This window comes from Aricia agestis, chromosome 5, assembly GCF_905147365.1.
Source record: "Aricia agestis chromosome 5, ilAriAges1.1, whole genome shotgun sequence".
Taxonomy (NCBI): domain Eukaryota; kingdom Metazoa; phylum Arthropoda; class Insecta; order Lepidoptera; family Lycaenidae; genus Aricia; species Aricia agestis.
This window is the reverse complement of record NC_056410.1, coordinates 15,404,499-15,427,624: the sequence shown is the minus strand read 5'-3', so window position 1 is coordinate 15,427,624 and position 23,126 is coordinate 15,404,499. Positions and strand designations below refer to the sequence as shown.

Here is a 23,126-nt window from a genome sequence, read left to right as displayed (position 1 = left end):
TATGGTTGAAAAGTTGCTGAAAATATATTTGTTTAGATTATTCAATACATAGCTCCACTTTCACGTCGTACAGTCCATTACCTACTCTGGTCTGTGGTATTACTTTTACACGGATGATTCGTTCTCCATCAGCATGGATTTCGAAGACTTCATGAACATGATTGCTTTGGAATTAGTTTGTGCTCTATAATTTTTAATTAGGTAAACAACCTGTTTTTTAGTAATAAGTAACAACTAAGAAGACGATCTTACAAATAAATAAATACAAAGTAAAAAATCATATTCAATGAATTTGAAAGAATATTTCATGATCGTGTATATTTAAGTAAATATAGCTTTCGATGAGTACTGATTTTCCGCGGAAAAAGTCTGCGGAAATATTATGAAGTCCACAATCAATAATAATTTGGCTCATTACTTTTTATTGTGCTAAAAATATAAACAATTACCAAAAAAGTGCAGTGACTTGTATGAGAATCATATGAGAAAAACGCCCGTGAGTTTCCGCCGTCAACCGACCCGCGGCGTTGCCGTAGCTTAGCAACGATATCCAAGAGGCCTATACGCGAGCGAAAAATTTTGGATCCCTTTTGACGAAAAATGCGGAAACGTAGATGAATGAAATTTCGCACAGTTATAGTTTATATGTATTATGATGAAGGAGTGCATCGAGCTAATATTATTTTGAAATTATGCTTTTATCATGCATTTTTACACACACTACAATGTGCACACTACCATATAATATTTGAATGACAAGCCTATACCTACATACGAATATTAATAATACTGTTTATGGTTGAAGTCTGTTTGTTATTTTTTTTTTACTAAATCTGAAATAGTCAATACTGTAAACGGGGAGCCAAAAGAAGAATATAATTAAATTTAAGGTTGAATTTCGACCATTGGGTGATCTCTAGTTATTATTAAAAGCCTAAACTGTCCCACTGCTGGGCAAAGGCCTTCCCAAAGACTTTCATCTCCCTGTCTCCTGCGCCACCGCTGGCCAGCCTGGCTGCTCGCAGTGCCGGATTTATATTTTTTATAATTGTAAGCCACTTTATTGAATCTGCCGCCCTCCTAGGACGCTGCCACCCTAAGGCCAGGCGCGCACTAGCGGCCAGGTCGCGGCGGCCATCGAAAGTAAGGTGTGGACGCTGGCCGCCGTGCGGCTAGGTGCGCGTGGTCTATGGCGGTTTCATACTAAGGTATCCATCTCGATGGCCGTCGCGACCTGCCCGCTGCGGTTTGGCCGCTAGTGCGCGCCCGGGCTTAGGCCGCGGCCTATAGGCCACCCCGCGGGACGACCTAGAAAAGCCTGCATGTTTTGATGAGTCTGCGAGACGCGGACAACCGTTGGTAGAGTTGCGGTGGGTTGTTTGCGCCCGTGACTGTGCCTAGGCGGGGAGTGGAGCAACATGGGTTTTTAGTGGGTAGTTCCTCAAAGATTCCCACATACCCCGGCCGATGTCCCCAATCCGCCGAGGATGCGCAAAGCATTTCCCCATAGTCTATTTAAATAAAATAAGCAAATCAGTCTAGGGGTGAACAAACTTTATATCAATATTCATTATTTGCTCAGCGAGACGGCAATAATTGAATAGGATCTAAGTCATTAAAAATCTAAAATTAGTATATTATTGCCTTTATGCAAAATTTTCACTAAGGACAAAGTCAAAATAACATATATATAGAACTGCAAGGATCTTTCGACACTTGAATGACATTGTCATGGAGCTGTAAATGCCAAACTGCATGTCAAAATGAAACCTGAATTCATTGTCAACTGATAATAATAATAATTGAAGGACATTAAAATGATTGGAAGTGCGGGTGTTACAAAATATGCATTTTAAGTGACACTTGATTATTGTTATCTACCCTTGATGCACGCAAAATATCCTTGCAGGATTGTTCAATAACTAAACTGTAAAACTAGTACTTACTAGTATAAGTACATCATAGACAAAGGAAAATATTGTCTCTGCTAGTATGTAATTACATTTTTTGGCGCAGTTAGTCATTCAATTAATAATGCTTCAAGTTTATCTATGATTTCATATAGATTTAATCGATATCAATAGGATTGATTAAAATGAAATCTAAAAAATAACTAATAAGCCAGTATCTATATATGTATAATAAATAATAATATAAATGAATCCATATCCCTTCAACTGTGTCGGCCATATTGCAAAAATAAGTGCATAATATGTGGGGCTACTTCTGGATGTTCTCGCGTGACGCGTTAAGATGACGATAATTTTAAAATTCCTTAACGAGGATGTAGGTATATAAATTATGTTGAAGGGATATTTCCCTTAGTCACGACATCACGCGTAAACGGCTGGACCGATTTTGCTTAGTACATAGATATTTTGAGGCCCGGAAAAGGACATAGGATACTTTTTGTCCTGGAAAATGTACGGTTCCCGCACAATATTATGAGTGCGGGAACCGATAAGTGGCAGTCTTCCACTGTGCGTTTCTCGCGTAACTTTCTGCCGCGCACTGTAAAACTCTGGAACGAACTGTGACCAGCAGTATTTCCGGACCTATACGACCTGCAAACCAAGAAGAGAGCGTATTAAGTATTAACTCTTAAAAGGCCGGCAATGCACCAGCAGCTCTTCTGATGTTGCGGGTGCCGATGGGCGACGGTAGTTGCTTTCAATCAGGTGACCCGTTTGCTCGTTTGCTCCCTTATTTCATAAAAAAAACCATAAACTTTTATAATTTTCGCGTAAACTATTCAATCGATGTACGGGAACAACAGCCATAAACTAAAGTCCACGCGGACGAAGTCGCGGGCAACAGCAGTTACCATCAAAAATATTTATGGTAAACATTGGTAGAAAAATTATATATAATATGACTTTTATAGTATACTATTTAAACCTATGGTACATTATCAGCTTATTATTATGCTCGTCACTTTGAGGAAGCACAAAATTTTCTTTAATAACAATAGGAGTGGTCTGTTGGGAAATCCCGTTCCCCAGTAGCTCGGGAATAATGGTCAATATTGATATGAAATGACCACAAAGTCTGTTATCAGGAGCATCCGCATGTTATCAGGGTAGCTCTGGGGGCAGTCCCTTTAGCCTTTATAAATACTGATTTCAGCAGTAGCCTCCGGCATAATTTAATCAGCATTGCTAATAACTGATTCATTAATTATATATTATACTTTCAAAATGAAGTATTATTTGTTATTTACAATTGCTGTGTTGAAAACAGTGTTCGGTAAGACTGTTTGTATTATTTGCTAGTGTAAACATTCGTCTAAATTTTAATCTATTTGCAAATTTGTGTTTTGGTAAACTCGTAACAGTTACGAATTGTTCTGAAAGTGTTTAGTTCGTGATTAATAAGGTAAATCGTCTTAAATTGTAATAAGCATCTTATTCAAGTTTTAATTAAAATGCGGTTTAATAAGGAACTCTGTCTTTGCAGCGCAGGTGCATGCCGTCGCGCCTTTAGCTTGAGAAAATATGAAAAGATGCCAAATAATTGTTAACGATCTAATAACATTATAGTTTATCGTGCATTTTTGTGAATAACATAGTACAATTATATTTAAATAATAATATGGTCATTCGTTATATAAAACCATCGTCTAATTAGCTGAAATATAGCTAAATGGTATCATATTTAGATCTAATCATATCACGTAAAATATCAAGGCAAATAGATATGCCTTGATATATCTTTGCTAAAAATGTAGCAAGCCCAAAACAATATTTGATTCTAATAAAACTTTCAGCGAACGAATGTGGAGTCACACCGATAGAAGTATGGGGCGGGTCCTCCTCCAAGCGAACAGAATGGCTGCCAAGTCCTGTGAACCTGGTGGTGATCCAGCACACCGTCACTACGGAGTGCATCACCGACGAGGAGTGTGTCCGAAGCCTGAGGGCCATACGAGCTCACCAGCAGAGCACAGGATTCATTGATATTGCCATATCGTGAGTATCTTTTCGCTTATCAACGTAAAGTTAGGTACAGACTGCAGGGGCGTAGCTACTGCCGTATGTGCCATATCATTTATGTGCAATATCATAAATAACCTGGGCCCCTGTGGCCGGGGGGGCCACAGGGGCCCAGGTTATTTGCCAAAATTAATAAACTTTCCATTTCTTTTTATTTCTCAAAATATGAGTAAAGTAAAATAGGTAACCTTTCCTAAGGGCCCCCAAACAAATTTGTATACGACTCAGCACAATTATATAGCAACAAGATGACGCCCGCAATTCCGTTGCGCCAAAATTAGTTTATCTTGCGGGAACCGTACATTTATCCGGGATAACAAGTATCCTATGTCCTTTCCCGTGACTCAAAGTATCTCCACACTAAATTTCAGCAAAATCGGTTCAGTGGTTTGGGCGTGAAGAGGTAACAGACAGATAGACAGACAGACGGACAGATAGACAGACAGACAGAGACACTTTCGCATTTATAATATTAGTATGGAAGTATGGAAGTATGGACTAGTATAATGGAAGTATGGATTACCAAGGCACTAATGGTAACTAATAATTTTATACGGCATCGCAGATTTTATGTTACTGAGGGGTTAGTGCGAGTTTTATTCGATCATACGCATCGAGCGCGTAAACGCGAATTTATATGGGATCAAAGCAGCGCCATCTACTGGCTAACGTGGATACTGCTTTGATCCCATACAAATTCGCGTTTACGCGCTCGATGCGTATGATCGAATAAAACTCGCACTAACCCCTCTGATTCTATTGCATTGGGCAAATTTCATAATTATTGTATAGCTATAGCACTGATGTCGTTTTCAGATTTTTAGACAGACCAGTAAATAAAACATGCATTACCGTACTCGAAATTTTATAAAGTGCTTTATTAAATAGAGTATTTTATTGCTTTTAAGTAAATAAATAATATAATATACTTAATATTGAAGCTTATGAGAATAATGTAATAAAATGTTCGCCAGCCTCGAATAAGTTTGGTAGAAAATTGAAATGAAAATGAATGCCCTCAGAGTGAAAGTCAAGTTCATGGGATCGATCGCCCGAACACAACGCAAGGGTTGTTTATGTTTTCGTACGCCTACGGCTTATAAAATTATATATGTATAACCTTTTAAAACTTTAAGGCCAATTTCCAATATGCATGAAATGAAAACAACTACTAAAGTACGGTCGCCAGATAGAGAATTCACTTTTAGCTACTTTGACCGTTGTTCACGCAAAGGAAATAATTTATAATATCCAGCTCCCTTCACTTGATTAAATTGACTCTGAAAAGAGACGCTGATAATATATTATTTCCATAGACAAGCAGCGATAAGTAGTAATAGTGGAATTTCATTCTGTCATGCGGACTAAAATAGCTTGTAAATAGTAAAATAATAAGCATTCTATGTCGTAAATTAGAACAGGAGGTTCAATTTTATTATTTAATTAGGGATCAACTTTAGTCCAGACTTGCGCTAGGCTGACTTATAGTATAATAAAATTTCAGGTTCCTCATTGGAGGCAATGGTAAAGTGTACGAAGGCTCAGGATGGAGAGAGGGAGCACACACGGCGGGATACAACAACAGATCTGTAGCCATTTCCTTCATGGGAGATTTCAGATGTAAGTTCTGAAAAAAAAAAAACCTCTAATGACTGAATGATCCAGGGTTCGAATTCTCAAAACTCGAATGTCGATTAAAAAAAAGCAACGACCGTCGCTGGCCGTCTCAATCGCAAGTGAAAAACGGCCATCGCTCGAAGTTTTATGAGCTCCAATTCTCATTTGATCTTTCTTAGGCTGTTGGGATCGATATTCGAGATGTAGGAATTGGGATCCTTATAATAATATTATTATTAATTGTAGACATAGTAGAAGTAAAAAATTAGGCTTCAGTCTTGAAATCAGCGGCAGCGGGGCGGACCGCGGAAGCGACGGCGGCGTATGACAATGTCTGACAATGTATATTAATACTAGCTGTCCCGGCATATAAAGTATTTATTTTTTATGAAATAAGGGGGCAAACGAGCAAACGGGTCACCTGATGGAAAGCAACTTCCGTCGGCCATGGACACTCGCAGCATCAGAAGAGCTGCAGGTGCGTTGCCGGCCTTTTTAGAGGGAATAGGGTAATAGGGGGGATAGGGATTGGAAGGGAAGGGAATAGGGGAGGGTAGGGAAGGAAAAAGGGTAGGGGATTGGGCCTCCGGTAAACTCACTCACTCGGCGAAACACAGCGCAAGCGCTGTTTCACGTCGGTTTTCTGTGAGAACGTGGTATTTCTCCGGTCCAGCCGGCCCATTCGTGCCGAAGCATGGCTCTCCCACATATTATTTTATTGAAGTGACTAAATAATAGTATGGCACCATGGCAACGTCCATCGCTATTCCGTCGCACAATGGTCACCGTCAGTCTCGAGTTGTAATAATTTTAAATTTACTATTATTTAACCTCCTCATTTTTGAAAGTCGGTTAAAAAAGCAGCCAGTAGCCGATTCTCAGACCCACTAAATATGCATATAAAATTTGGTAAAAATCAGTAAAGCCGTTTCGGAGGAGTACGGCAACTAACATTGTAATACGAGAATTTTATATCTATATATGTATATAAAAATGAATTTTCAATTGTATTAGTAACGAAAAAACTCGAAAACGGCTGAACGGATTGGGCTAATTTTCCTGGGGGCTGAACTTTGGGGTCTTAAAATATTCGTAGATCGCCATACTCAACTCGGGCTAACTTGTCGCTAGCGGTTATTGACTCCCTGTCAAAAACTTGTCATTTTCCATATAAAACCACAATTGACAATATCTGACACTTCATTGTCAATCGCGGTTTATATGGAAGGTGGGATTTTTGACAGGGGGTCAATAACCGCTGGCGACAAGTTAGACCGAGTGGAGTATAGTAAGTATAAGATAATAATCAATGACAGCGTCGAAATGTTTCAACTTAGTAATTATCAACTTAGAAGGAAATATTTGAATTTAGCTTATTATCATTTTCTAGATAAACGTCCAACGCCCGAAGCTATTAGAGCGGCCCAGGAGTTGATTGTGTGTGGAATGCACAAGAAGCGGCTCGGCTTCAGCTACAAGCTGGTGGGCCATCAGCAGCTGGTCCCCACGCTTAGTCCTGGAGCTGAACTGCAGAGGGTCATCGAAACTTGGCCCCATTGGGTCAGTGACATCAGAGGCCTGTAGTTGTATGGACGAAGAAAAGCCAGCCCCCGTAGACAAGTGGCAAAACGCTAACACTAACGCTAACGAATGTATGGATTTGACATTAGTATTCGCTAGCGAAGCGATGACTTATGTCAAATCGCATACATTTTGTAGCGCTAGCGTTAGCGTTCGCGTTAGCGCTTTGCCATTTGTCTACAGGCCCTGCTGTATTTTCCATACCATTACCAAATGACAATAAAATATTATGTATTTAACTTCGTTCTTTTTGATCTAGCCTGAAATGACGTGGAAATAACATAATAAATATAAGGTGTCAATGCCCAAAAACAGAGTGGCATCTAGAAGGCTATCTATCCCTTAGACTATTTTGCAATGTAATCAAGTGCTGAATCTGGAAAAAAGATACCTAGCTAATTAACATGGTATAAATCATCGCTCTTTGTTACCTGTCCTTTAGTATGCTTAGATTTTTTATTCTTCTCAACAAATTTTAATGCAAGTTTGACCTTTTTGTGGGAGGTCAGTATTTTAATTTTTTCCATTTTCATAGTTCTAAACTTTTTTGAATAATGAGTGAAAAATGAGCAAATACTACCTACCACTTTTGAGATTTTTCGCAGATAAAAACGTTGTTCGTCTTATCAAAATAACGCGACTCACAAAAAATTAGCTTGACAGTAGATAAGAAAAAAAATGTTCTAGGAAACTCTGACTATATGGTTCGCACCACAAAACGAGTCAGAAAGTTGTTAAACCTTAAAGAATATACAAATCATATTTTTTATACTTACTCTAATGTTAGTTCGTGCGTTATAAAGTTCTATTTATCCCGTTTTTTTAAGAAAAAACTAGACCAATTAGAATTTTGTTAAAAATACTATTAACCAGTATTTTCAAGGTCATTATATTATGCATAGAGATAGGTATAGCGTATAGAATATAATGTAGTCTGTAGTACAAAGCTATAATTTGGCATGAATGCACATATTATGATGCCGACAAAATAGTACATGAAATCTTAAAAAAATTTTTTTTTTATGGTACCTTCCCTACACATCTATCTAAATAAAATTTACAATGCTGTAACTTAAAATTATACAATGTCAACATACATACATAGTAAGTCATGTACAATAATGTAGAAGTAGCCTTGTAAGCAGCCATCCTACTCCCAAGATGTGCCATCGTTTATGAAATCATTGACCTTATTTTTAGTGGCTTTGGCACACAAACGCTCTTTGACTACTTTCTTAAATTTATTAATGGAAAGATTTTGGACGTTTTCTGGGATTTTATTGAAAAGGCGTATACATTGACCTTTAAAAGATTTACTGACTTTACTAAGTCTGATCACTGGCAAATCTAGCTTGTACTTATTTCTGGTGTTTCTACAATGAATGTCACCTTTGGCTTTAAATTTACATATATTTTTTCTAATATGTATTACATTATCCAAAATGTATTGAGAAGCTACTGTCAGAATACCAATTTCTTTAAACTTTTCTCTCAAAGATTCAAATGTAGACATTTTGTAAATCGAACGTATAGCTCGCTTCTGCAGCACAAAGATAGTATTAATATCGGCAGCGTTTTCCCATAAAAGGATACCATATGACATTCTACTGTGAAAATAGCTAAAGTATACTAATCGTGCAATGTCTTCGTCAGAAATTTCCCTAATCTTTCTGACTGCATATGCTGCAGAACTGAGTCTATCTGCAAGTTTAGCAATATGAGGACCCCACTGTAATTTACTATCTAGTGTACCTAAAAATACAGTAGTGTCCACCAAATTCATTTTCTCATCATTCAATAGTACATTGGTTTGAACTTGCCGTACATTGGGCAAAGTAAACTTTAAACATTTAGTTTTCGTAGAATTCAAAAGTAAATTATTAACATTAAACCAATGTACTATTTTTGAAAGAGTACTGTTTACCTCGTCGTAATTAGACTGTTGTCTCTTCACTTTAAAAATAAGTGAAGTGTCATCAGCAAAAAGTACTATTTCATTATCATTACCCTTAACTGGATAAGGTAGGTCATTTATGTAGATGAGAAAAAGAAATGGGCCTAAAATAGATCCCTGTGGGACACCTAATTCTATTTTGGTTCCATTTGATCTCTTATTATTGATTTCAACCCTTTGAGTCCTATTTTTGAGGTAAGATGTCAAAAGGTTGAGTGCTGAGTCCCTTATGCCATAGTGGTGTAATTTCCTAATCAATGTAGCATGCTCGACACAGTCGAAGGCCTTAGAGAGGTCACAGAAGACACCTAAGGCATCCTGCGAGCTTCCCAAGCATCCTAAGCTTCAAATATACTACATAGAAGACCTATACCAGCATCCGTTGTGGAACGACCCTTAGTAAAACCGTATTGTTTTTCGGGTAATAAATTATTTGAATTAAAGTGTACCAATAGCTGTTTTAAAATATTTTTTTCAAATATTTTGCTAAGAGTCGGTAAAATCGATATAGGTCTGTAATTTGTCGGATCAGACTTAATTCCCGCTTTAAATAAAGGTATAACCTTGCTGTGCTTCATTAAGTCAGGAAAAACACCATTCTCTATACAGTTATTAAAAATCATTGCTAGATGAGGAGCTATGATGTCAATTACTGATTTAATAATTTTTGTAGACAAGCCCCAAAGATCGGTGGTATTCTTAATGTTTAATAATTTAAAAGTATCAATAATGTCTTTGTGGTCAATCTCTCTAAACTTAAAATTGACATTACATTCCTTTACATTATCTTTGAGTAGTTTTTCGGCAGCTAAAAATATTTTGAGTATTCAAAGATCATTTTCCGATTTAGGGATCCGTTTGTGAAATATTAAGTTTTAAAGTGGAAAAAATCGTTAGAGTCCAGTCCCCCCTCCACCCCCCTCTACCAGCTAAACGGTTACTTCTGGAAATGTGAAAAAATTCACGGGAGTAAGAAATATGCTGAATTTAAAAGGAAAACTATCACGGCTAAGAAGACTTCATAAGTTTTTGAGTTATAGTCGATCAACTAAAAAAATGTATTCGGCGAAGTTTAAAGGAAATTTTCGTTCAAATTCCTTTCAACGTAACTAAGATGATGTTGTTAGTGGTGTAAAACACGTTATAAATATGAACATTCATTGACCATAGAAAAATTTGCAAAAACTAGTGGTACTACGGAACCCTATATTGCGCGTGCCCGCGTGTGTTCTTGAGTTTTAATTATAATCAGGGGAACAGCCTGCATTGTTCAGTGTTCTAACCTAAGATGAAAACAGAATTTTTAGTGGTCCATTGAAATTGAACGTATTTCGGGTCCTTCCCGTTTCATACCACATATTTTTCATACCACGGTATGAAACAGCGAAGTAGGTACTGTTTTTGAATTGCCTGTTTCGTACCGCGGTGCTTGGAGTGGTATGAAACGACGAATTCTTTTTTGGTATAGGTGGATTCGTACCATGAATTTATTAAATATTTTAGTCTTATCACTTATTTATACTGGCGTATAGAAAAGTGATAACAAGAAGAAATAAAAAAATATTCTGTGTAAAGAAATGTCATTTATTTCAAAATCAAAAAATATATTATATACTATCAGATATCTAACAATAGAATCACAGTTTCATTTAAATTACACATAGAACTTTAAAATTAACCTAACATAATATAATTCATTTTAAATTATCAAAAAGAATATAAATGTACTTATGGTCCGGGAGCCGTCAATCTCAAAAGTGCCCTCATAGTGTGCATTGATTTTTTGATGATGAAAATAGATAGTTTAGAAAATACAAATAAAAAAACCGGCCAAGTACCTACGTGTCGGGCCACGCGCAATATAGGTAGAGTTTCGTAGCACAGCTAGTTTTTTTTTGTATGGTTGTGACGTGGGAGAGCCATGCTTCAGCACGAATGGGCGGGCTCGATCGAAGAAATACCACGGGCTCACAGAAAACCGGCGTGAAACAGCGCTTGCGCTGTGTTTCGCCGAGTGAGTGAGTTTACCGGAGGCCCACCGCCCAATCCCCTACCATATTCTCTTCCCTACCCTCCCCTGCCCTATTACCCTATTCCCCTTATAGATAAAATTCTATCCAATTCGAGAAAAAAGAAAAAAAAAACAAATTGTGCCAAAAATACGATTCAAAGCTATAGATTATTTCTGTCGTTTTCTTTTTATGAATTACAGCTCCAAGTTGCCGAAATTAACAGCAATTCTTTGCCCATTTTCTCTAAAATTTTGCCGAGTTACATATTTTTTACTCAACTATTTCATATTAAAGTGGTAAAAAGTAATTCCAACATTGTATAGACGACTTTCTCAACAGTACATTGTATTTTTTTTATACCGTTAAGACGTCAATACAATCCATAAACAGGTGATACTCTAAACCTTTTACAGCAAAAATCACAAAACTGTCGCGGGTTTGAGTTGGATTATCTAAAAATACTTTTAAAAAAAATCTAGCTCCAACATTAGATTATAATTGAAAATATGATCTTACATGTTGTGCATTAAAACTTATAGAAATACTGTATTTTAACTGTTAAATCACGTCTGTTAAATCAGCGAAATCGGCAAAATTTCGTATATGGACTCTTAAGTAAGTACTTGAAACTAATTAGGTATGCCACGCTCCATACAAAAAGGTTCGAACTCTTTTAGACTTAATATTCTAATAGTATATTATGTATGATTTATTATATTATGTATGCTTTATTATTATACATATTCAATTTATTTATATTTTTTTGCACACTCTACACTATAAACTCGATAAATAATTATATAACTCTTACTACTTAATACTTATCTAATCCTAATTCGAAACTTTGTCCGTGAAAATGTTAGCAAAATAAAAATGTTTAATTTTTTATTATGTACCTACATGATACGAGTATCTTATCCTTATACTTAAAATCTAACCAAGCTTTTAGTGTAACAAAAAACTGACTTTCTATAGAAAATTTTTATTATGCTATACAATTATTTGTTTTAATAATTTTTAGAGTTCCATACCCAAAGGGTGAAACCCTATTACTAAGACTTCGATGTCTGTCCGTCTGTCCGTCTGTCCGTCTGTCCGTCCGTCCGTCCGTCCGTCCGTCCGTCCGTCCGTCCGTCCGTCCGTCCGTCCGTCCGTTCGTCCGTCCGTCCGTCTGTCTGTCTGTCTTTAGGTTGTAACTCAAGAACCGCTATAGCTATATAACAACAAATACTGAAAATAAAATAAAATTAAACGGCCTTTTTTGCTCTATATCAATAATGGCAATAGCTAGGGTACTTGAATTTTTCACAAAGTCCTTTATTATATAATAAGCACTTTAATATTTAATTATAATATTAAAATAAAATAAAAATTGAAGGGGGGCTCCCCTACAAAAACACAATTTTTGGCCTATATTTCCTTTATAACGGTACGGAAACCTTTAGCGCGAGTCCGACTCGCAATAGGCTGATTTTATTCAATAATTATTATGCGATGATTTTTCTTGTGAGCTGGCACGTAGCCAGCCGCACTGCAGAACTTTATGTATTTCCTACTTTCCTTACATACAAAATGCTAATCTGAATACTATCGGAAATTGTATGTCAACATTACAAGTTCCACAATTTCCTAAAAGTATAAAGTTTTATTTGGGGTGTCCTTACCCCAACTACTACCAGAGTAGACGGAATGATAGAGTATGCCGACGTGGAACTGATGTTGAAATTTTTCAATTTGACGTATTATGACGAAAATCGTCGCTAGGGTTGTTAACTTGTTACCTACGAATTTAAAACTATGACATATTCGCTGGACGTGTTCCTCTTTGGTCGTATTGTTGTTTGTGTTTTGGCACATGCGATTAAAATTGTTAGAATCCAATTTTGAAATCTTTGTTTTAAATATTTAAACATTAATTATATCAGCCAGCGCGAGGCACATTCCGTTTATAATCCTAGTGAAACCCGACGAATTTGACAGATATTGAAACCTGTCCGTTTCTTTGCAGTCGAACTACTGGTAGTTATGTCTATTGTGCTACTACTTTATACGAAAAAACATATTCTTGTAACTCATAAAATATGCAGAAATTATTTTGTAACAAATGTTTTAAACCTTTGTTCATTTAATTACCCTCTTAAAAAATTTGAACGGCAATATGTTAACTAAATATTTGCTTTGATAGAAGAAGAGGGTATAAATAGTACTACAAAACATTACATCTTAAGTTTTTGAATATAAATTATAATACAAAATATTACATCTTAAGTCGGGTGTCGGGCTTTGAACAATAAAAACTAGTCAGATAAGATAATTTAATTACCATCCACACTAAAATCTATACTAATATTATAAATGCGAAAGTATCTCTGTCTGTCTGTCTGTCTGTCTGTCTGTCTGTCTCGCTTTCACGCCAAAACTACTGAACCGATTGCAATGAAATTTTGTACACAGTTATTCTAGAGTCTGAGAAAGGACATAGGCTACATTTTGATGTGGGAAAATATCTTATTTCCATGAAAATATCGATGAAAATTACTTCGCATTGCGCGTGGCCAGCGCTCATCCCGGGGGTCCTGGGTTCGAGTCCCGCAGGCGGAACAAAAAGTTTTCAATGTTCCTGGGTCTTGGATGTGTATTAAAATAATATTTCAAAAATCTTAAATATATTTTATGTATAATATTATAAAAAATCCAGAAATATATCGACGCGATGCAATGAACATTTTAGTTCTAATACGATTCAACAGATGGCGCTTTTTTTTACTTCGTTGTAACATAGAACTAATCATACTTATTAGTTATTATGTTTTTGTTTATAGTTTTTAATACGTTAGAATATTATGTTTAATAATATTATCACTTGCTATAATAATAATCAATCTATCTTATCTTATAGAACTCCTACTGCATTTCTAAGGAGTTCGAGTGTGTTGTGTTGGCCTATATTCCATCCAGAAAATATTTTTACATTTTAATTCTAATATATGAAAACAGATGGCGCTTTATTTTTTACTTCATTATTATAACAGAACTAATCATACCTACTTTATTATATACTAGCGGCCCGGCCCGGCTTCGCACGGGTGGACATTGGTTTTTAAATTTTTTTTTTTAAATAAAGGTAGTCAATCTTTAAGTTAAGCAGAACATAAAAATAGTTTACATTATTTAGCCTGCAACTACTATATTATAATTATTATGTACATATAACACATTTTTATTGTATTTTTTTTTATATTTTTATATTTTAAGTGTTATGTTTGATTATTTTATCCTTACCTGCAGAACTATAAGACTATAGTACATCACTTTGCGATAAGTAAGTATAGTCTATAATTTATAAAGCATAAGCAAGAAGGAATATTTTGGTAGATTTTTCACACAATTATTAACACTTAATACGGTTCCCTTTTTTCTCTCATTAAATATAGCCTATATTCAGCAGAAATAGTGTGGATTAAAAAATATGCATTAATACTTCCATCGTGCATCGGCATCGTGGGTATCGCAGACACAATAGATCTTCAATTGTTATGCTGGCAGCCGGCTGCCGCTATTGGAGATTTATAGTTAAAGAAATTAATTAATTATAATAGCAATCAAAAATAATAGTCATTCAAAACTTATTTTAAAAAGTTCTAAAAATATTACTTTCGTAGTCATAACTTTTAAAGCTTTTTTGAAATTAGGATTATAATAATGAAGCACGATAGTCTATATCAAATCAATAAAGCAGCACCCGGCTGTCGCATAACTATTGAAAATCTATTGTGTCTGCGATTCCCACGATCGAGGTAATATTTACGTGGACTCTCCGGGCGAGTCTGTGGCACTGATAATTAAATCTCTCCCCTACCGCACGCACACCCGCGCATCGCTCCTTGACGCCCAATTCGCAACGTGCAGCAGAAATCGTAATATTTTAATTTCGCCATAACATTAAAACCAAACGTCCAATTTTAATCATTCAAAGACCAAATATTATCTACATTAACTGTACTTAGTGATGAAATAATTTATTTTGATAAGGGTCAATAGCATGATTTAAATAAACGCATTTAAATATAGTCCAAAAAAATTCTAGATTTTTTAATAAAAAAATGGTTATTGTGCCTCACTCAACATAGATAGGTATAGTGTGTCGCGGACTTTTTTGTAGATATTTAAAATATCTATAATTACTTAGAATATTTTATGCCTCTATCTTTTATAGTTTAGGCAGCGTACGCAAAATAAGTAACTTTTCTGGTTGATTTTTTAAACCTTGCGTCCGAAAATCCCAAATATCTTACGGAACCTTATATTTTTCCAAAATAAAAATTAGCCTATGTTCAGCAGAAATAATGCAGGATTCCAATGGTAAAAGAATTTTTCAAATCGGTCCAGTAGTTTCGGAGCCTATTCGACTCAAACAAACAAACAAACAAACAAAAAATCAAATCTTTCCTCTTTATAATAGTAGTGTAGATTATTGTTTTTATTCATAACTAGCTGTTGCCCGCGACTTCGTCCGCGTGGACTTTAGTTTATAGCGCGCGGTGTCAACAAAATTTGTGTCAAATTTAAAAACTTTTTAAAACCCTGGTAAGTGGTACCCCTCTTAGGGCCGCGCAGCGCGCTACACCGGAATGGCAGCGCTGAAAGTGCTCGCCTCGCGGCTGCCATTCCGGTGTAGCGCGGCCCTTAATTAATCAAAATACCCAAAAACAGCTGTGCAGTGTGCACATAATCTGTACTAATATTATGAATGCGAAAGTATCTCTGTCTGTCTGTCTGTCTGTCAGTCTCGCTTTCACGCCAAACGCCAAAACTACCGAACCGATTGTAATGAAATTTTGTATACTGATAGTCTAAAGTCTGAGAAAGGACATAGGCTACTTTTTTACTGGAAAAAAGGGTTGTAAGGGTCGTAAATTTGTTCAAAAAATTCATAATAGATGGCGCCGTGCGTCTTCTACATCGCGCTGACGCTTGCTCAAAAGTCTTTCTATAAGAGGTGGTATCATCTTACATTTAAATCTCGATTTTTTTCGATTGTTATATCTATTCTACGGTATTAAATAACTCAGTACTTTATCTGTGCAGGCAGTGACGTAACCTTAAGACCAAATTTCACCAACGACTGTTAAAGTTAATGCTCGAATTAGTATCACGTTAGCTGTTTCGTTTTTCATATGAATGAAAGAGAAGACAGGATATTTTAACAAGCTGTTAACACTAACAGACGTTGGTGAAATTGGGGCTAAACCTATCAATGATAAATAGTTTATGGGTAAAGTTGTGTAATTGGGGGGGCTAAATAAGCTTTAAAATTTGGCATAATATATAAAGTTTAACATACAAAAATGAAGTACTTATTGTTTGCACACTGCACAGCTGTATTGATTTAAGGGGTACCAGGGTTTTTTTATAAAAGCTTTTGACACCAATTTTGTTGACATCGCGCGCTATAAACTGAAGTCCACGCGGACGAAGTCGCGGGCAACAGCTAGTAATAAATAAATGCGTTCTGTTTCTTCTTCGATTCGATCGATGGATATACTAGGATAGTTTTTATTGCAGAATAAAGTTTAAGTTTTTTTAAAAACGAATTCTTGCTAGACGGAATTTTCGGGAAAAATCAAGTACTTAAGAGGAGTCCACACCGCCGTTTTTCCATACAAACGTTGTCCCCTGTTTCCTCCCTGGATAATGTCGGTAGAGTTATGATTTTTTCCTGAATATCTATGGCCACTATTAGCATGTCCCTATGTTTTTTTTTTTCATAATTTTATTATTAAAAAAGATAAGAATGTCCAAAAACCCAAAAAAATGGCCAGATTTTCCTCTGTGTTCAAACACCCAGAAAACAAAACTGGCTAAAATATACAAAAAAAATAATAAAACATAGGAACACAGCTCAAGCCTTGCTTTAATTCTTAATGAAAAAAGTACTTAAATCGGTTAAGTTTTGGAGAAGGAATCAGCGGACAACGAACCGAAGATTTTCTGTTCTTTTATTAGAACTTTTGTCGTGTTGTCTCTATCGCGCTTGCGGTGGGAGACTTGAGATTGGTGAGACAGCAATACATTTTCAAATACCTATTTTCAATTTCTCTCGCCCTCCCTCCCTGGTGTATCCGCTTAACAAATTTTTAGTAAAAACCATTGTACATTGCAAGAAGTAAATTATAAATATAGTACCTAAGAGAATAATGAGCATCTGCAAGGCAGCTGCATTTAAAAGAAGACAGCAGGCAGATACCGTTTTCTACGATATCGGGGAAAGAGTTTCCATTCCTTGAAATAGTTGAGTGTTGAATTCGAAGTATTTTCTGTTCAGCAAACACTAGAAGAATTACTTTGATTAAAGTAAGTTTATTTTACGAGTACATTTAAAAAAAAATGTTTATTTACATTATTATTTTTTGAGGCTGGCGACGCACCTCCAACTTTTCTGATGTTGCGAGTGTCCATGGGTGACGGTAGTTGGCGTTCAGCAGGTGACCCGTTTGCTCGTTTGACGAACTGCTGCACTCAGAGACATATTTTAATTTTTAATGATGATTAAACTTCAATTTAATGAAGAGTTTGATATATATATATATATATATATATATATATATATATATACATATATATACGACATATTTTAATTTTTAATGAATAAAAAAAAGTTCAACATTTTTTGTTGATTGTAATAATTTTAATAGTCCATTTTTCCAAAGTTTAATGTATAAAGTGTGGAGTAATTATTTTTACTTGTAATATTATGTTGTTCTAATATGTTTAATTTTATAGTTAACTAAAATATACGTGTATACATTGAATATAAATGCTTAGAACATACAACGCTCGCTAAAGTCGGCTTGAAAAATTGTTCGCATCTTCTCCGTGCTATAACTGATATCCAATCTCCACATCTAACTGGATCTCGAGGAAACCTAAAAAATATATATTCCTCAATAAAATAAATAATAATTAATAGCGACTCCACCAAATGGAACAGAAACACAGTGTATAACCGGAACATTACAAGTGGGCATGATAAACTACGATAAGTACCTTTAGTATGAGTATTCGCAATTGAGATGGTTTATACCTCGTGTTGATTTATTTACAACTTAATTTTAAAACTGTTTTTTGTTGATTTCTTAACGAAATACAAATATTTATAATACAATTGTATGAAATATATTAGGATAAAATTAATACTTACCGGAAATATGAAATTCCATCCTTTTTTTGCGTTTTAAACGTATGATTTTTACAATTGTTGAACGAGCACTAGGACATGTTTCCCAGCGGAGCGTTCGAGCACTACTAAATCGAAAGTCCACCAGAATGTTGCGTTTGGTGCTCTTTTAGTGAGGTCGTTTTTTGCCGCGGACTGTGCATCTTGTATACTAGTGATCGAAGGAAAACTCTGATTAAAAGTAAAACGTAGCTTCGTACAACCTTTTTGTTAATAGTATAAAGTAAATAATTCTTGTTTTTACTTTTATCAACAGTTAATGTTCATTGTTAAACACTTTAAAACTTTATAATATAAGGTTACAGCTGGGCAATAAAGGAACTGCTGTAAATTGTAAACCGTTTTCGATCGTACCACCTTTTACTTTCTAATGTGATTATGCTTAATCTTACGACGTTATGGTATCTGTTCCTTAACACCTCCATCGTGGGTATCGCAGACACAATAGATTTTCAATTGTTATGCGGCAGCCGGCTGCCGCTTAGGGATTGATAGGATAATACTGAGCCAGCTCACCCGTCTATTTGATATTTTCTGCTGCTTCGATAGCAGCGCTTTATGCCAAACCCGATCAAAGGCCTTCGCAATATCCAAACTAACAGCCAATGCCTCTCCCTTCGACTCAATTGCCTGAGCCCAACGATGAGTCAGGTATGCCAAGAGATCACCAGCCGAGCGACCCTTACGGAACCCGTATTGTTTGTCGCTTAGCAATCCCTGGCCGTCCAAGTATCGAAGAAGCTGGCTATTGATAATGGATTCCATTATTTTCGAGAAGAGAGAGGTTATAGCGATTGGTCTGTAGTTGGAAGGATTTGAGCGGTCACCTTTTTTGGGGATCGGGTGCATCAAGGCTGTCTTTCAGGAAGCCGGGACGATGCCAGTGGAATAGGAGAGCCGAAAAAGACGCGTCAAGACCGGAGCCAACTCTGGAGCACACTTTTTCAACACAATAGGCGGGATTCCGTCAGGCCCACTCGACTTTTGGATATCAAGGGAACAGAGGACTTTTCGCACTGAGCGCTGATTATTTCTGAATATAGTGGAAAAAGTGCACGAGAAATAGTGTTTTAGTGTTCAACATGAATTTCCACCAAGAACCAACAGTACAATCAATTACATATGTTGTTTGTCTTATCAAAATAAAGTTACTCACAAAAATTTTGCTCGATAGGAATCAAGTCAAAAAAAGTTCTAGAGAACCTGTAATACTCTTTTCTACTTAAAAAAAACTACTTTTTTATACTTCTGGCTTGTAGCTCGCGATATGTGGTTAGCAGCTGTTGATCTATGATTAGATAAGTTGATAAAAAATGGATTCAATAGCTTCACGGCGGCAGTCCTCGAGTGATAAAATTGAAACAATTAGTTCAGTATTAAAAAGAAACAGCATTTAGCATTTAAAAAGAAACAGCATTTATCATGTTATTGGCATTAGCAAACTTCAAGTTACTAAAGTCACCAGCTTTCCCTACCCCCCTAGAAATGCCGCAGTATTTGTAATAACAGGGGATTACACTCCAACCTTAATGCCGTCCATTACCACCTTGAGACGGCAAAGCCGGCTTTGCTCTTTTTAACCGAGACGCAGATATCATCTCCGAGTGACACATCATACCTTTCCCACCCAGGGTATTACCTCGAGCACTCCTTTCTACCCAAAGCTGGAGTGTGTGTGTATATCAGAGATGATATCAGCTCTCGCCGCCTCAGCAGTCAGTCAAGACTGCTTTACAAAAGTCCATGTTTAATATCGAGGGGGGTGCCTTTGTGTGTTTGCTCTTGCCCCAAGCAGATTGGAGCGCAGTTTTGCCCTCCCCAGAATACGAGGGGCAGCCTGGACGTCCACGTTCAGTTCCAGGAGTTCACTGAGCATGGACGTCCAGAGAGGGATTCTCCAATGCAGTTGGTACCCTCCTGGGGTAGCAAATTGTTTTTCAACTGCGGCATTTCTAGGGGGGTAGGGGTTTGGGCCTCCGGTAAACTCAGTCAGTCGGCGAAACACAGCGCAAGCGCTGTTTCACGCCGGTTTTCTGTGAGGCCGTGGTATTTCTCCGGTCGAGCCGGCCCATTCGTGCCGAAGCATGGCTCTCCCACGGAAAAAGCTGGTGACTTTAGTAACTTGAAGTTTGGTAATGCCAATAACATGATAAATGCTGTTTCTTTTTAAATGCTAAATGCTGTTTCTTTTTAATACTGAACTAATTGTTTCAATTTTATCACTCGAGGACTGCCGCCGTGAAGCTATTGAATCCATTTTTTATCAACTTATCTAATCATAGATCAACAGCTGCTAACCACATATCGCGAGCTACAAGCCAGAAGTATAAAAAAGTAGTTTTTTTTAAGTAGAAAAGAGTATTACAGGTTCTCTAGAACTTTTTTTGACTTGATTCCTATCGAGCAAAATTTTTGTGAGTAACTTTATTTTGATAAGACAAACAACATATGTAATTGATTGTACTGTTGGTTCTTGGTGGAAATTCATGTTGAACACTAAAACACTATTTCTCGTGCTCTTTTTCCACTATATTCAGAAATAATTATAAATTTTAACAAATTACACGACCGGTTTCAAAATAAATTTGAAGTGCAAAAAATTTCGTCAATAATATTTATAAGTACATTCTTTAATGGGTATGTTAGAAAATAGGTGTAAGACAAACATCAATTTCCTCCGCAAAAATTCTCGAAAGATGTAGCTAACAGAGATAGAAAGGATTAAATATTTCGATTTGATGGTCCTAAAATATGGATTGTTCTATCTGTAACGACAATGCTATTGTTAAATTAAATAAATAATAACCTATCACCATACAAAAAATCTACTGGTTCGGGGTTCCGTATTAGGGTTTTGTAGTCAATAAGTCCTTGAGTCCAAGTTGAATCCTAACGACTAAAACATGGTCAACGGCGACGATGAATAGTCGTATATATTCATTTCTTAGACTAAAAACAGATTTTTATATTATAAAAGATCTAGAATAGTCATAATAAAATATAATATATATATATATATATATATATATATATATATATATATATATATATATATATATATATATATATATATATATATATATATATATATATATATATATATATATATATATATATATATATATATATATATATATATATATATATATTTTTTTTTTTTTTATTATGTCAAAATCGTCATTTACGTTCTTGAGTACGGTGTTAGATGTCAAGCAAACTGCGCCTGATGGAATAATATTGCTGTCGCTCTGCCTGCGTTGCGTTTCTGAATCATCGAGGATATCAGCAGTTCAGACTTCAGCCTCACGTTTCAAAAATCTCATTGTGTTTTTCAAAACTATTCACGTTAGCTAGGTTTCATTCCAAAATTATACAATGTTGACCTAATATCTGCTCATACCAAAACGAGGCATCACAAAACACAACACGACGATGTATATTAGCAAAACAAAATTATTTGTATGGGCAAGTGCCCCAGCGCGCAACGTCATGAATTAATACAAAAATAAAAAAGGTACTCCTGTTAGCGCCGCTACCTTCACAGTGAACTCTACACTCTAGTGTACAGCCTGCCTAGCATATGAGACGAGTAACTCGTCTCATAATGTCAAAATCTCGACATTATCTCGACAAAACTCTATAAAAATGTGTTATTTCGATGATAGATCTACGCGAGAAAAAATGTTTGTCATGTTAGGGTCCATCAAACATAACCATCAAACATTGAGAAAACATGTAGAGTCAGATATCTCGGTGGCGTATTCTAGGCAGGCTGGGGGCTTATACACAATCTAAAGTATTGTCTTTGAATTTGTTTTGTTAGGGTCAACCAGGCGTCAACCAGTCGTCAACCTAACGTATGCACGTAACCAAAGTATATCAGTAGCGGCTGTACGTCAACTCGGCTACGGCTAGGCGACGCCTCGCTTACGGCTCAGCGAAGGGGAAAGGGGCAAGGGGAAAGGGGCAAGACGAGCCGTAAGCGGGTGGACGCGGGTCCTCGCGTGGCATCCCGGTTCGGAGCCTGTTCCGAAGCGAGGCTATTACGTTACGGTTCCACTTAGTGTGCGTTGCAGTAGGCAGTTTCATAAAAACAATATTGAACGGCTCGAGGCGATACGGTGCTGATCCCTTTCCGAGTTGATATATTGTGTGCTGTGAGTTGTGACCTTTAAACGTTTTTGTTACACGTTTTGGCGTAAATCAGGTCTCAGGTTAGTCAGTAAGTTAGATTTATTTTTAGGTAGTAAAACCTTTTATCCTGATCTTAGCTGACATGCTATGAAGATGAAGCTGGGTGCTTTTTAACCTATCAAGCTCCATAAGGACACCGGTGACCGCGACAACAATAGAATAACAATAGATTTACAAGAATCCGCGATCGAAGGATATAAAGTCAAGACACTAGACATAGTATCTTCAATTCTTGACCTTATAATAAAATTATTCATGACTACTTTATGGTACTACATGTTGCATGATACCACATTTATCATCACGCTCGCGCCGAACGCGCCGCATTTTAGAATTCGTTGTATAAAATGATGTGAAACCTCGCACATTCGTCCGCACCGTTAGGGCGAAGCCAAACGAGCGTGTGAGGTGTGAGTCGCAGAATTTCGGTTCGGCAGAATTCTGCTGCATTCAGTTTCATACAAAAGTCATGTTCGATTCACACGAGCGTAATTTTGTGAGTCATGATTTGTATGAAAATATATTTACGCGGCAGAAAT

The 23,126-nt window shown here is 36.4% G+C and overlaps 1 protein-coding gene and 1 long non-coding RNA gene across 2 annotated transcripts; both read left to right on the top strand.

Annotated features, from left to right (window-relative positions):
- The first annotated feature begins 2,751 nt into the window (after positions 1–2,751).
- LOC121727221 lies at positions 2,752–22,785 on the top strand. The gene is made up of 3 exons (XR_006035629.1): positions 2,752–2,761; positions 13,244–13,253; positions 22,687–22,785. It is a non-coding gene; the product is annotated as an uncharacterized LOC121727221 (long non-coding RNA).
- Positions 3,127–7,252, top strand: LOC121727220 (peptidoglycan recognition protein-like). Its single transcript, XM_042114926.1, has 4 exons — positions 3,127–3,246; positions 3,767–3,968; positions 5,497–5,612; positions 7,000–7,252. The coding sequence occupies exons 1-4, from the start codon at positions 3,198–3,200 to the stop codon at positions 7,191–7,193; spliced, it is 561 nt and encodes a 186-aa protein (XP_041970860.1). The 5' UTR covers positions 3,127–3,197; the 3' UTR covers positions 7,194–7,252.
- Positions 22,786–23,126: the final 341 nt, after the last annotated feature.